The sequence below is a fragment of the Hordeum vulgare genome, chromosome 7H (genome assembly GCF_904849725.1).
Source record: "Hordeum vulgare subsp. vulgare chromosome 7H, MorexV3_pseudomolecules_assembly, whole genome shotgun sequence".
Taxonomy (NCBI): Eukaryota; Viridiplantae; Streptophyta; class Magnoliopsida; order Poales; family Poaceae; genus Hordeum; species Hordeum vulgare.
The window spans coordinates 464,091,592-464,107,316 of record NC_058524.1 but is presented as its reverse complement, the minus strand read 5'-3'; the positions used below and the strand labels follow the sequence as shown (position 1 = coordinate 464,107,316).

The 15,725-nt window shown below is 45.2% G+C and overlaps 1 protein-coding gene across 3 annotated transcripts in view; it reads right to left on the bottom strand.

Moving 5' to 3' along the window:
• The window catches only part of LOC123410161 (protein SWEETIE), a 36,679-nt gene that overhangs the window by 7,414 nt on the left and 13,540 nt on the right, over positions 1-15,725 (bottom strand). For all 3 annotated transcript variants that reach the window (XM_045103056.1, XM_045103058.1, XM_045103057.1), the window contains exons 19-34: positions 15,614-15,707; positions 15,106-15,174; positions 14,883-15,005; positions 14,726-14,797; positions 14,534-14,638; positions 14,277-14,365; positions 8,938-9,094; positions 7,719-7,868; positions 7,068-7,117; positions 6,864-6,963; positions 6,681-6,737; positions 5,883-5,950; positions 4,639-4,732; positions 3,837-4,057; positions 3,575-3,722; positions 3,401-3,469 (exon numbers count right to left, since the gene is read on the bottom strand). In XM_045103056.1, the coding sequence (XP_044958991.1) occupies positions 3,401-3,469; positions 3,575-3,722; positions 3,837-4,057; positions 4,639-4,732; positions 5,883-5,950; positions 6,681-6,737; positions 6,864-6,963; positions 7,068-7,117; positions 7,719-7,868; positions 8,938-9,094; positions 14,277-14,365; positions 14,534-14,638; positions 14,726-14,797; positions 14,883-15,005; positions 15,106-15,174; positions 15,614-15,707 (1,666 nt within the window). The remainder of the gene's footprint in view (positions 1-3,400; positions 3,470-3,574; positions 3,723-3,836; positions 4,058-4,638; positions 4,733-5,882; positions 5,951-6,680; positions 6,738-6,863; positions 6,964-7,067; positions 7,118-7,718; positions 7,869-8,937; positions 9,095-14,276; positions 14,366-14,533; positions 14,639-14,725; positions 14,798-14,882; positions 15,006-15,105; positions 15,175-15,613; positions 15,708-15,725) is intronic.

The window sequence follows — 15,725 nt, the reverse complement described above, 5'->3', positions numbered from 1 at the left end:
AGGTTGGAGGAGACGAGGGTGCCGTGGCTAGCGCGACGGCGCCGTCTCGGCGTAGGGAGGAGGCGGCGGCGAGTAGAGGAGGCGGTGGCTAGGGTTAGGGTTCCGGCTCCTCTGGGAACCGGGCAATAGAATTGTCTTATTGCTTGATTCTAAAAGAGCTGTTTACATCGGTTTATATAATCTCGATAACTTGGACTCTAAGGTAACTAAGATAACTTGGACTCTAAGATAACTAAGATAACTTGGGCTAAGCCCCTAATATTATTAAGATAACTGGGCCAGTTTGGCTAACTGGGCCTCTGATCATAACATTTCTCCCCGCCTGCGCAAACAGAGGACGAGCTGGATGTCTAGAAAATGTTGGCAGAATTCCTTGAGCTGCTCCCAAGGTGCCTTCGGAGGGTTGAGCTAGTCCGAAGTACGTCGTGCGTCAAGGCCTGGAATGACGCCGGCACATTGAAGAGACCGAAAAGCATCACCAAAAACTCGAAGTGATCGTGATGCTAGCCAGAACGCAAGTCGAGCGTAGGGAATAAGCGTGGCCCTTGCGGCTTTTTCCGGAGCTCCGCCATGACCGGTATAGGAAAATTGACCCTCGTCGTCGTGGTAGTTAGAGCACGATAATCGAGGCAGAAACGCCACAAGCCCCCGGGATTGTGAACAAGGAGCACCGGTAAAAGGTCGTCGTGCCGCTGCAGGAGATGAGCCAACAGGGGCGGCTCGGAGTCTGCTATGGCGGTCGACAGCTGAGAGGGAAATGCTGGAGAAGTGTCACCCTCGCCCTTCCACTGCACCATGCGCCCTTGACGCCAGAAAGTCATGGTCAGTGCATCGAAGTCCCAAAGGATGGGTCCGAGCGTCCGCAAGAAGTCGACGCCGAGGATGAAGTCGTAGTCGCCCAAGTCGATGTCGACGCACGTGATGGCGAAGGACTCGTCGCCGATGAGGATGGGAACCTGCTGCGCAATTCCGTGGCAACGGAGACGGTCACCATTAGCCACGGTAACTCGGAGCTACTCGCCGCCCGTCGGCTGGAGGGCCAGGCGATGCATGGTAGACGCGAGCAGGAAGTTGTGTGTAGAGCCCGTGTCCAGGAGAGCTAAGAGGCGCTCCCCATTAACCGTCACTGGCAACAGCATCGTTGTTTCCGTTCGTATGCCGACAAGGGCATGCAGGGAGACCACGAGAGCGGTGGCTGACGTCGGGGCTGCCGCCTCGGCAAGCTCGGAGGGAGCTGTATCCTTCGCGACATAGTCGTCCGCCTCCAGATAGAAGAGGCGCGGGCACACGTGGCCTGGCACGTAGGGCTCATCGCAGTTGAAACATAACCCCTGGCGACGATGCTCGTTTTGTTTGGCCGGGGTTAGCCGACGGAATGGTCGAGTTGCTGCTGTGGCGGGCGTCCCTGTCGCCGGCTAGGCAGGCTGGCTGGGTGCAGACATAGCCGACTGAGGGGGTGGGCGAGGTGCCTGGGCCGGGAACGCCTGTTGCATAGCCACCGCCTGCTGCTCGAACGCGCGGGCATAGTACATGGTCGTCTGGATGTCCTGTGGTCCGCGCATCTCGACGTCCACGCGGATGTGGTCGGGGAGGCCTCCGACGAAGAGCTCGGCCCGCTGGCGAGTCGTCACGCCAGGCGTGTGACACGCCAGGGCCTGGAAGCGGTCGGCGAAGTCCTGCACCGTGGAGGTGAAGGGTAGGCGGCCAAGCTCCGCCAACCGGCTCCCTTGGATTGGAGGCCCGAAACATAGGAGGCAGAGCTCGCGGAAACGCTCCCATGCAGGCATGCCGCCCTCGTCCTGCTCGAGAGCGTAATACCACGTCTGTGCAGCACCTCGGAGGTGATATGAAGCGAGCCAGGTGCGATACGACACTGGCGTCCGTTGCCCCTGAAAAAACTGGTCACATTGGTAGAGCCAGCTCAGGGGGTCCTCCGTGCCGTCATAGGTGGCGAAGTCCAGTTTGGCGAAGCGCGGCGGCGTGTGGGTAGGGCCGCTCTGGCGGTACGGCTCGTCGGTGCGGAGTAGTGCAGGGGTCGACGCCGGGTACCCGTCGGGGCCGGCGAAGCTGGAGGGCCCGCCGTACTGCGGGGGTGGTGCCGATGGCGACTGGATGTGCAGCGGCGCCGAGGCCGTCGTGTACACCGGCTGTGACGACTCGGTCACCCAGGCCGGTAGCGGCGACGGCGAGGGGGGAAACCGGAGCTGGTGGATCGGCACCCCCAGCGCAGAGGTAGGGCGCGGCCCGGAGGTGGTTTGTGGCATCGGCGGCAGCTACAGCGGCTCGGCTGACGGTGGCGGAGGCAGCTGCAGTGTTGGCAGCAGCCAGGCGAGCGCGGCGGTTGCTGCCAGCAACGGCTGCTGCCAGGGCGGCCAGGACGGGCCGGAGCTGGCTGGTGGTGGCGCGGCTGGCTGCGGCCCGTAGGGCGCGGCCAAGTATAGCCGGATGCCCTGGACGGCGGTAGCCAGGTCGCAGATCGCGCCGGTCAGCTCCTCCGGGGTGAGGACGGCTGGAGGCGGTGCGGCAGAAGAGGCCGGCGCAGGCAGGTGCGGCCCGCCGGCCGTGGAGATCATCGGAGTGGTGGTGGGGAACGACGGCGCAACGGTGGAGACGGGCGGCGGTGATGACATGATCGAACCAGAGCCTCGTGATACCAAACTGGTAGAAACTAGGGTTCTACCGGCCCTCTGCCTTAGGTTATAAGGATAGGAGGGAGGTTGGAGGAGACGAGGGCGCCGTGGCCGGCGCGACGGTGCCGTCTCGGCGTAGGGAGGAGGCGGCGGCGAGTAGAGGAGGCGGTGGCTAGGGTTAGGGTTCCGGCTCCTCTGGGAGCCGGGCAATAGAATTGTCTTATTGCTTGATTCCAAAAGAGTTGTTTACATCGGTTTATATAATCTCGATAACTTGGACTCTAAGATAACTAAGATAACTTGGACTCTAAGATAACTTGGGCTAAGCCCCTAATACTATTAAGATAACTGGGCCAGTTTGGCTAACTGGGCCTCTGATCATAACAACCACATGATTTGTGCAAGCAAATAACTCTGATCATAACAACCACATGATTTGTGCAAGCAAATAACTCTGATCATAACAACCACATGATTTGTGCAAGCAAATAACAGGACTTCGTTATTGCATGATAGATAGACTAGAGTTACCAGGTGCCTAAATCATTTCAGGACACATGTACAACATTATACTTCACAAAACAATGTACTATAGTTTCGCGGCATTTTAGAGGCAACACAATATGCATGGTCAACACGCCTTGACCAGTACTCTCATATTATAATTCAAGTCACAGATGTTTGCCTTAGAACTGCTATAAAGGGAACGGTTGATTGCATGAAGTAATTCATTTATGTCAAGGCCTATATCTTTGGAAGAGCTGAGATACCTTGTCCATAATCAAACATAAAAGCTGCACGCCTATCGGTTGCATACCCTCAAACTGTCCAGTACTTATCTGCCATGCAAATGTAGCTGTTAGCTTTAAACGGGCAAATTTGACTCCAGAGCTTCTTCCAGATAGTTCTATGGTCTGTGTGTAAGAACTGTTTTAAGTTTAGACCTGGTACGAAAGCGAGACCAACTCCTGTAGCTTAAGCACGAGCCAATCATTTGATAAATAAGTCCCTTTAGCTATTGCACCCCTTGCCAACAAGAGATCAAAATGAGCTGGTTCTGTTCCAACTGCAACCGGTACATGCCTGACACATCTATTGTATCAAAAATAGAAAGTACAAATGATGAGTGGAAGACAAAAAAATATTACGTTGTATCTCCAGAGAAGTTTGGGCTTGATAGAAGCAAAAGTCATATACACAACATACTCTGCTGCAAATACCCTAGTGCGGTATCTGAGGTGTTTATTTCTTCGAGAAAACTGACTCGATATAGGAGCAGACCAGTTTACTTGCTCCTGCTTTGGGCCAGAAATCATAGTGTCTTCATCTTCTCCATACACATCATTTTCATGTGTACTGTCAATGGAATCATGTCCAGAACTGGTCAGACCTTCACTCATATTTCTTGTAACTGATGTAGCAAGAACCTGAATTGTATAACAGAATCAACATAAGCCATACCAACTCCAAAGCATGAATTCTCCTGAAGAATTATGTACTAACACTTGAAGGAACTAATACACATGTTTATCATCACGTATACTAGATCCATGGTGAATGTACCACAACGTCACCAACCTATGATTCTCTTACTGAGAATATACGATCATGATGAGAATCAACAAATTCAGAGGCAAGAAAGTGTTTGACATGTAGTACCAACAGCCTTCTGTCAGTGTGCATGCAAATAGGAAGACAGGTATTGAGATAGGAAATGCTATCATGCTACAATTAAATTGCATAGAACATGCTAGTTGCAAGAATCTATAGCATTTTGCATGATTTGTTCTTTGAGAAATGTAGAGATATGATATCTACACTTGGCACGGAATTAATTATCGGAACATGTGGTAACAGGATATATGCATAGCAGATAATTATTGTGATGCATGTCTGTTTTTATGGTGTGGACAAACTAACTCGGACAATTACGAGTTATATATATTCAGAAGGTCTTAGGAACTACACAAAACATATTGAAGCAAAATGCAAAGCCTATTAAACATACCATATTGCGCAGAACGGCTAACCACCGAGATGGACGCAGTGGACATGATGTATACAATAAGCGAATAATAGTCGCCCGAACCAATGTTGCTATTCTACACATTCGAAAATTGAATATTAATTTCCATCTCACAACTGACAAGAACATTTTATAATAGTATTATTTTTTCCACCTTCCAAACAATGATTTAAATAGAAATATAAATCCAAAAATAAGTGTCAGCAATACACGCATGTACAACCATTGAATGAGAGTTGATACAATATGTATGTCCTCTGTTGGCACATAGATGACATTTTAGGCATATACTCTCACCGTCCTGAAATACTTGTCAGAAAAATGGATGTATCTAGACGTATTTTAGTTCTAGATACATCCATTTTTATCTATTTCTGCGCCAAGTAATTCCGGACGGGGAATAATATTTTCAGTATGTTTGTTAAATAATACTATGGCGTTTACACCCTCAAAGAGGATATTCACCATTTACTATGACATACTTGCCCTGCTTAAGTGTTCAGTAGAAAATGCTGTCGAACATTCTCTTTGAAAGTGTAAACGCCATGTATTTCACAGTCTCCCAATCCGCAATAAATATCATTGTGTTATCCATATAAAAATTCTCTAAGCGGTGGTAGCCCTCTATTGGCTGCATTTGATGTGCATACACAAGCATCTAATATGGAAGCAGAGATTGGATTTAGCATGGCTCATTCGAAGGAGTAATTAAATGGGATAGAATGTAATGTAAAGCTCAATATGATGATAGTAAGAAGCCTAGAATGTCATGTAAAGATGAATTAGATGGAGTATAATATGATGATGGTAAGAAGCTATACATGGGTGCCAAAATATGTCATACTGGCACCTAAGAGCTGCGTACCCCATCCCTTCAATTGTACGCTTGCACTCGTCCACCATTACTTTGGTAACTATATAATATAATGGTGGTAAGAAGCTACAGATGGGTGCAAAAATATACCATGTTGACACATTATGATGGCACACTGCCAAATATGACAATGCCAGTCTTGGCATCTTTGTATTATGCAGCAAGACGACAGCATCAACACAGCATGATGATGCATCCGAAGACAGGAAGATATATTTCAACCAATATGGAAATTTAAAACCTAATAAGAACTAGCTTACTTGGACATGAAAATATTATAAGAACTCATGGGTGCAAACAATACAGGATATACCACAGATGCAACACACACACCCCAATGATAGTAACATACTCAGAGTCAGTTTCCCCATCAAGCATACTGAACAGATTCTCTTCGATGTTCTCATTGATCATTGCAGCCTGACAGAGAAGAATCAGCAGCAAATAAGACGAGCAAATGTAAATGCATAGGATTCTTCCACAACAGGAAATTCTGGACAAAAGTTCTTATCATAAAGATGCCAAAAAATGTTATAGCATAAAAGAGGTCATTCAATTTTATTCAAGTCAAGGAGCTAAAATATAATTGATTGATGAACTAGCTGTCCATCAAACTTATATAAAAATGTTATCAGTGACAAATCAAACATCAATTTGAAAAATACGACGAAATAATACACTAACATCAGATCTTCCTACATACTCCCTCCATGCCAAAATAAGTGTCTCGAGCTTAGTACAACCATACTAAAGTTAGTATAAAGTTGAGACACTTATTTTGGGATGGAGGGAGTACAAAATTAATGGCATCCACAATAGCAGAGTTGACAGTAATTAGTGAGTGCTTATTTTACTTTACTTTACTAGGAAAGATTGCATGCATATTTTCCAGAAATAGCAATAAGTTTAGACAGTTACCCTTGTAAGAAAAATTGCATGCACAGGTAGCTTTTACATTAAAATAAGATAAATAAATATGATAAATTATGCAAAATAATATACAGTGACAAGCAACCAGAAATAAATCCTCATTTCCATGATATGTACAACATAGAGCAGAAAATGAAAACTGGTATGCAAATGATACTAGAGACTGTCAGGTATTTGGACTGAAGCACTAAAATAAAGGGTTTCAGCTTGCATGCCTTACCGGGTCTCTTTCGATCAGATGACGCAATGTAGAGACTGCTAAATACCTATGACTTGGCTGTTACAAAAGTAGGGCACAGTAAGGGAAAGGAATGCTAATATCAGAGTAAATACAAGTAATACCTAACTGTCTAGACAAAGGAAATGCTAAAAAGAAAGCAAACAATAACACAGGATCACCTACCTGTCTTGAGAAAAGTGTTGGAACAAGACTTCGAACATGGGAATGCACAGGAACAGCTTGAGGAGCAAAAAGAACAAGCTGCTGGGCAAACCTAACTGATCTGCAACACACAACAAAAAATATTTTGAGCACTACTCCAAATCTGACCTCTACTAATCACCTACTTGTTAAAGAAAATAGATATTATTTATGCTCATTACGTACTCTAGAAGTGTAGCCGTTTCATTTGAGGAGCTTATTTCTGCAATGACAGACTGAACTTAACAATATGAGTCGTGTGAACAACCTTCGCTAGAAACTAACAAAGAGAAAAATAGCTGCAAGTCCATGTATCTTAAAAGACAGTAAATGGTCCCTCCGTTACTAGACATGTCTCCGTCCCAAATTATTTGTCTTAGATTTGTCTAGATACGGATGTATCTAACACTAAAACGTGTTTAGATACAAATCTAAGACAAGTAATTCTGGACGGAGACATGTCATTCTAGCAACATGCAGAGAACTCAGGCATAAGGCAGACTTAACAAGATAAACTTTACAGTGTTCATTAGTTCAATATACCCTCTGTATTGTACTTTATATAGCTACAGCCAGTAGTTCACGCTATGGAAAATATGTGACATGTGCATCTCGAAGTGGTAGAATGGCATGTGAACCTTGAAGTGGTAAAATGACATGTATGTAATAAGAAAACCAAAAGGGTAGACTGACATGTATGTAATACCCAAACTAAACGGGTAGACTGACAAGTACATTTACAAATAAGACAGTAATTATTAGCAGGATCCAATGTAAAATAGGGCGGGTCTTATGAATAAAGGTTACCAGAAAATTATACAGAAAAAATTGTCCAACCTTGCAGCGTGAGAAGAATGTGCTACCCGGAGCAAGTTCAGGGCCTAGAACTGCCACTATTGCATTGATAAGATGACCTATTTCCTGTCTAAAATCCACGTAACCATTTTCTTCCAACAGAAGAATTTCCATAGCAAGGAAAAGTGTCCCCTGTGTAACAACATATCAAAGCACCAATTACAAATTACAATCAGCAGTACAAGAATACAATTATTATGCAATTAGTGTGAAGAAATAAAGGCACAAAAGGTGATGTTAAGAGGTTGGCCTGCTTGGTTGGTGCCTAGCACGCCACACTTCGCCACGCTACATGTTAGGCAAGTTTGACTGAGTTAGTCACCCTGTTTGGTTAGAAGCCGCACTTGTGGCAAGATATATTTCCTACTGCATGGGTCCCACCATTGACTTAGAAAGGTGTGACAAGATTTTCTTTGGTTTGGCAACATGGCGATTACTTTGATTGCCTAACCTCAGACATGTTTTGGCAATTTGCCAAAAAAAATGTTTTTGCCACACTAATGTGGCAAGGTTAGCTTTGAACCAAGCATGCCCATAGTAACCAACCAAACATACCCTAATTCGACGAAACTGAGATGTTTTAATCTGTGTGAAGGCGGGGACTACATAGAATGCTTCTGGCACTAAAGGGAAATTGTTTTGCCAATGTGACACAGTTATGATGCTAAACATGTAGATCCACCGTGTTAGTCTCAAATAGGATAATATTCCATAAAATCAAGGACCAAGCCAGTGCGCCAAGGCATGATTAATAGGAACTAGGAAGTGTCACCACAGGGTTTCCCTTGAGATAGAAAACGGTGAAGAATACAATCCTTGAGTCTCATACCCCTATCCCTATGGAAGAGATGTTAAGCAAAAATGCACTTAATACCGGTGTGTTCTGGTGTGTTGCATAAATCTTCACACTGTTAACACAACAGCGTAGACAGTTTACAAAAAAGATTGCATGTCATGTATGAAAGATGACATAAACCAAAAGGAAACTGACAATACTTTTCAAACCTATGCATGGCTGCCGCTTACAAGATTTCTCTGCGTATGAAAATCTGATGAGAATGCAATTACTAACTAAGATGATGTAGGAACAGTCATTGAAAACCCTTGCACAGCCAGTTTATAACCCACTAGGTTGAATCATGTAATTTATTGCTCTAAGAAAGTGTTACAAGTTATGAAATAAGACTGCAACGACCAATACCTGAACCTGGGAGACGTAAGACAAGCCAGCAGCTTCAATGGTCAAAAGAAGAGCATGGAGTGACCACAACTGCAGGTCAGAATTAGAACTCTTACTCAAATGAGACAGTGAGTTCACAGTTGGAGTGACCAGAGTAGATAATGCCATTCCCCCTGCACTGCACCAACAAAAACAGCATTACTGCAGTGAACTCCACGTGTCAAACATACCCACTCAACTTGCCCTATAGACACCACTACATCTCCTCACAGAATCCCAATAAAAAGACAAGTTGATACATGCTTCTAACGAGCAATTTCACATACATAAGACTAGTCCAATGCATTTGCTACACATGAAACAGAAAAATATTACAAGCTCTAACCACACCCTAAATTTTTAATTGAAGCTCTAATATTTCTTCAAATTACACATTACCCCAAAATTTTCCTTTTTGAACCCTAGACACATTTTTTAAATTAAAGGCTCTGCTGCAATTCCCAGCCATGGTCCACGCCAACATGCATCGCACCTCCGCCACTGTACTTGGTGTTGCAACGGGAGAAAAAAATACCACACGTTTTTAATCTTTTTATAATTATTTTGATTTATTAAAATAATAAGCTAACTAACTAATGTAGTCAGTCCTATCCTATTTTGTTGAGAAATCAACCCGTCCATTGTTAATTACACCATGATGAGAAATTGAGCGGGACAAGCAAAGCAAAACAAAGAGGCTACGTGAATTGATCAATGGACTGTTATCTTATTTCACTCATGGGGTAGAGAATGTGGGATCAGATGACAAACTGAAGGTGGTGTTCCATTCTCTGTCTCTACAACAATACAATCTTACATTCAATACATTCATTCATCAGCAAACAAATCCCCACAAAACAAAATTTCTTGCCCGTGCTTGGCACACGGTTGGAGGCATGGGGAGGGGATCTCACCAGATGATGAGTTCCTGCCGGAGGAGGGGATACGATGAGGGGAGCAAGGGTTAGACGCCTCTATCTGGCCATAAGGAGTCGCTGTTGCCGCGCCATAACCACGGAGTTCCCCGTGTGAGCCATGGAGGCCCGCCTCCACCTCCAAGTACTTCGCTCCGCCGCGCCTTATCCACGCGCCGCCGCCGTTCTGCATCGAGCAGACGCATCATCCCCACTCACTGTAGCTGTCGCGTTGATTTGATCCAGAAGCTGTGCTCGAGGCCGAAACGGGGGCAGCAAGCGGGCAGAGGTACGGCCGCGGAGGCGGGTGGGTTGAGATCGACGACAATGGTGGTTGAGGTCGGCCGCGGCGGCGAGTGGTGTGGCAGCGGCCTGGGCACAGGCCAGGGTGGACCAGGGTCGACGCGATGCGCTCAAGCGCCGTAACGGGGGCAGTGAGCCGGGAGAGGTACGGCCGCGGAGGCGGGTGGGTTGAGATTGACAGCGGTGGCGGTTGAGGTCGGCCGCGGCGGCGAGTGGTGTGGCGGCGGCCTAGGCACAAGCCAGGGTGGCCCAGGGTCGACGGGGGGAGACGATGCGTACGGGTATAATTTTTGCTGCGAATCGTTTTTTCCTTTTGCGTTGCAGATAAATGATGGAGCGCGGGTTGAATAACAAAAATTACAGAGGCTTTTTTATAAAAATGTGGCGGTGGGTTTTCCGACGGAAGCAATAGCCGCTTTATTATTAGGTATAGATTTCTCCATGTGTGGTTTTGGTAATTGATGACAATCCCTATGGACTAATGATTGCCTTAAGTTATATTCGAAGGATTTGTCCATAGGCACTTCTTGGAGTCCATCTATTGGTGTCAAGGAGTTTATATGGTGACCAAGGTGGTATGTAAGGTTTTATTCAAAGATTGGCCATTGAGAAGATAAGATGCAAGGTTGATCAAGACTAAGTCAAAGAGTAAATCAAGTTGATCAACACACAAAGCGTACAAGATGTACCAAGTAGAATCAAGTGAACCCATGGTATGGTAAGCATTGTCCATTACGCTTTGTGTACTAACCCATAATCTACATGAGAGTTCTATGTGGGGTTAGATATGTGTCCATAGGCTTGCGTCAAGAGAAAGATCTCATACAACCCATGGAGGATGACATCAAGTGGCGATCGTCATCAAGTTTGCGGTGTGCAAGTTCAAGTGGAGCATCACGAAGAGATCATGCTTGAAGCTTGCCGCCCATTATGGTTACAATGGACTTGTGAAGATGTGACAAAGAGTTGCTCACCCATAGTGGAGTACGGGGGAGCAATCAACTAGTCTTCACCGGGCCAACGCAGTCAAGAAAGGTGGTCCAACTTGAGGAAGTCAAGCTCGTCATCATCTAGCTCAAGCGGACTATGTGCAAGGTATAGGTTTGTCCTTGATAGGTTTTCTATTTTACTGGTCTCAGGGTGTTAGTGGCGAGACCGAGTTATAGGACCGATTGTCGTACTATCAAGGGGGGCTATCAAGTGAGTAGCTTGATCGTATCGTTCGTTGAGAGCTCAAACCATTGCATGCTTTGCATCATCATCTTTCTTGGTTCTTGGTTGGCTTTTCTCTATGTGGGTTCTCGAGCTTATGGTCATCTTCATGACAAGCTCGAGTTCATCGAAGACGGAGTTCACATGCATATTCTATGATGTTTTCAAAGTTGGAGTTTTTGTTGGTTCTTCATTCATAGAGGTTTCACATCTCTATGTCATTGGCATTTTTATATTGTCTCTTCTTATTATAATCAATCGATGTTGGATAGCTCTTGCTGGCCTGAATCCAACAAGCTTGAGTTTGCTCAATTTGAAGCTCATTTGCAGAAGTTATGGCAGTTTCATTTCTCAGAACAGTTTTCAGTGCTCAGGCGGTAGTACCGCTTAGGCGGTACTTCCGCTATGTACTACCGCTGCTACTACTGCTTATTTTGATGGTTCTGTTTGTCTGCTCTTCACTCACGGCAGTAGCACGGTAGTAGGGCGATAGTACCGCCCGAGCGGTACTACCGCTCTCTAGTACCGCTGCTACTACCGCTTACTTTGTGGTGCTAGTCTCTTTTCGTCTCAGCCGTAGTAGGGCGGTAGGAGGGAACGGTACTACCGCCCTGCTCTCTCTCTACTACTGCTTACCTTGGTACTGCATCCCCAGCGGTAGTTCCGCTGGGTCAGCCGGTAGTACCGCTCCGGCGACACTACCGCCTTGAGGTTTCTGACATTTGCATGCTTTTCCTGCTTAGCGCAGTAGTACCGCTCAGCCGAGCGGTAGTACCGCTCAGCCGAGCGGTAGTACCGCTCAGCCGAGCGGTAGTACCGCTTGTGCACGACCAGTGCACATAACGGTTGGATTTGAGGAGGCCTATAAAAGGGGGTCTTCTTCCCCAATGCTACTTAACTCTTAAGCTCGTGTTCTTCCCCCATTGTTGACCTTCTTCGAGCTTGCTAACTCTCAATCCCTCCAATGATTCTTGCTAGTTCTTGAGGAAAAAGAGAGAGAAGATCCAGATCCACATTTCGACCAATCACTTTCTCTCTCCTCTATGTGAGGGGAACCCCTTGGATCTAGATCTTGGAGTTCTTTGTGAGCTCCATAGCTTTTGTTGTTGTGGAGGGCTTTGAGTGTGAGGGACTTGACCACTTCGTGTGTTCTTGCCATTGCATTAGTTGCATCGGTTTGGGTTCTCCACAGTGATACGTGGAAGTGAAAAGTTGAGAAGCTTATTACTCTTGGGTGCTTGGTATCCTAGGGCTTGTTCATCTTGGATGCTTTGACGCCCTAGATGCTTGGTGGTGCCTTGGAGCTCAATCGTTATGGTGTAAAGCTCCGGGCAAGCGTCGGGGTCTCCAATTAGGTTGTGGAGATTGCTCCGAGCAATTTGTACGGGTTCGGTGACCGCCCCAAGGGTTGCCATTTGTACGGGTTCCGTGACCGCCCTCAAGGATCCCTTAGTGGAATCACGGGATCTTGCATTGTGCGAGGGCGTGAGGAGATTACGGTGGTCCTAGTGGCTTCTTGGGGAGCATTGTGCCTTCACACCGCTTCAAACGGAGATTAACATCCGCAAGGGTGTGAACTTCGAGATACATCGCCGTCTCCGCGTGCCTCGGTTATCTCTTATCCGAGCCCTTTACTTATGCACTTTACTCTGTGATAGACATATCGTTTCTTGTTATATATCTTGCTATCACTTAGTTGTATAACTTGCTTAGCATAAGTTGTTGGTGCACATAGGTGAGCCTAGTTGTTTTAGGCTTTGTGCTTGACTAATTATACGCTAGTTTTATTCCGTATTTGTTCAAGCATAAACCGTAATTATTCCCCCCCCCCTCTAGGCGACATCCACGTCCTTTCACTTGGCCCATGCCATCCCCTCGAGTGTGCACCTGCTGACACCTTTCGAAGCGCTTTCACGTGTGAACCGAAGTCGTCTTGCCGAACTCCTTCCTTTCTCATTTCAGTCCTCGCCTTTTTCATCTTCCGTAGGGGCCTTTAGTCTTTTGATTAGAGTAGAGGTCGCGAGAGAGCAGAGTGTACCGCCCTGTCAACCTTATGCCTCATCATACCCCTAACTTCATGGCCGTTGTCCTTCTGTTGGATTGCCAATGGTGAAATCAGACCGCACCAGTTGCTGCAGCTTGCTTTATCTAAAATGGAGGCATGCACATGCTAAAGAGTTGTTCTAACCAGTAAGGAAAACATGGGCAAGGCTTCATCAGGATCAGGTGGGCCTGCAATTTAGTAAGGCTTCATCAATTAGTGTTGTTACTAAGGGTAGTTCAGGAGTTGAGACACAAAATTGCTCTACTAAATTGCATAATTTCTGTATTTTGCCTCTTACTTTTGGTCCAAGCCCCGAGACTTAAGGGGAGCATTCTCCGGTCTACTTGGTGCGTCCATGCACCATGGTGTACTGGTGTGATTTTTTGTACACAGGTTGCAGGGAGGTTATTTAGGATTTAGTTATGAGATATCCTCTTTTGTGAGATAGCTAGGATTTACTCTTACTAGCTCTTTCTCTGGTTTTATTTTAGTTGTTTTTTACAACTGGGAGTTGGGGAGGCAAAGAGAGAAGGTGTCATGACCATTCACCAATGAAGTCTCTATACTAGTACAGAAACTGGTAGAAATACAAATTACAAAAGTATGATGATCTAAACTTTGCAGGCACAATGCAAGCTAGCTCAAACTAGCCTGACCAAACTTGATGTAGGTTTGGGCCATCCATACTTATGCAACACAAATGATGAAATATTTGTTTAACACAGTTCTGAACATATCGAAGTAAGGTGAGCAGTATCACAGGTGACCAAAAAAAAGGCTTCCGTCAGGTAAAGCCTGAACTGTACTTTATAGGGAGAGGAAGAATGAATACAGTAAGCACAACTTACGTTCGATGAATGCAACCCAATGAAAGTGCAACAGATGCTGCATAGCTCAGATCCACTGGTGTTACTAGCTCCCCAAGAAAAGAACGAGCCTAGCAAATTCAAAAAACAGTTCCATTACTATAGTCTAGAAAATGAAAATGTATCTTTGTTCTGATGAAAAATGTAATTTTAAACCAAAAAATGAGGTTGATAAGATGGGAAATATTAATACTGACAAATATTAACAGCAAAAGTAGGACCACAATCAAGAGACAGACCATTCTTGCGGTGAATATATCATTCCCAGTGCGTGCCAGTAAACCAAGACCCTCACATGCTGCCCGCCGTTGTGCTATAGAAATTTCACTCTCCCCTAGGATGCCCTGATGCCAGTAATCATGTTAAATCCTAGGGGAGGGAGGGGGGAGTCATAATTTCGCAAGTTTAAATGGTGTGTACACATAGTTTACCTTGAATATAGATTGGATCATGCTAAATATATCCGTTGGCAATGATTGAGCGCCACGTAAAGTCAGTAACTCCTGAACAGAGAGCACGATAATATTAAAATTCAGAAAATAAATCAGACTGTTAGCGCTCTCAGCTTATAACAAATATTAGAAGTACCTTTAGCCCTGACAATAGGGCAACACAGGCATTTGAAACAAGAAACATATACCAGGAGTACTTCTTCCCAGCTTTGAGGCATTGGTCAATATTGTTCAGCAGCCTCATCTTGGCAGTATTGTCCTATCAATAGGCATATAAACAAACAAAAACAGAAAATCGTTAACCAACAGAAGCAGAATTCCCAAGTTAAAAATAAATGAAATGCTGAAGTTAAATGCACCTGACATGCAAAGATAGAACCATAGCACAGAAGCATCTGATTAACCAGCATTTTGCTTACTGATTCTGGCTTCAATAAGAAAAACAAACATATATTAGCACATTCAGAGTGTGCATCTGACTGCACATTCAGAATGGTAGTATACCCGCAATACATGCATCGCAAGAGCTTGCCGGGCACAGGCAGCTTTGTTAATTAGCAATTGCGTCTCTTGTAAAAGGAAACATTTAAAAAATTCCGCATGTACATGGTGCTTTCTAGGTATAAGTTTAACGTATGATTCTTATTGACTAATACTCCCTCTGTCCCAAAATAAGTGTCTCAACTTTGTACTAGCTTTAGTACAAAATTGTACTAAACTTGAGACACTTATTTGAGGGAGTACTAAATTAGTTCCTTCCTGAACCAGTTATTGTATTTTAGAACTGGCCTAGAATGTTGTTTCCCTGTCTGGATATTTTTAAGTAGCATAAAGACAGCTGGGCCGAGATATTGAAAAGATAACTACCTGAGGAAAGTTGCTGATTTCATCATCCCACACACAAGGTAAAAATCCATCAGCACCACCATCAAAAGCTCGAAGTTCATCCTCAAATGAATCCCTGATAGGTAATAACCAA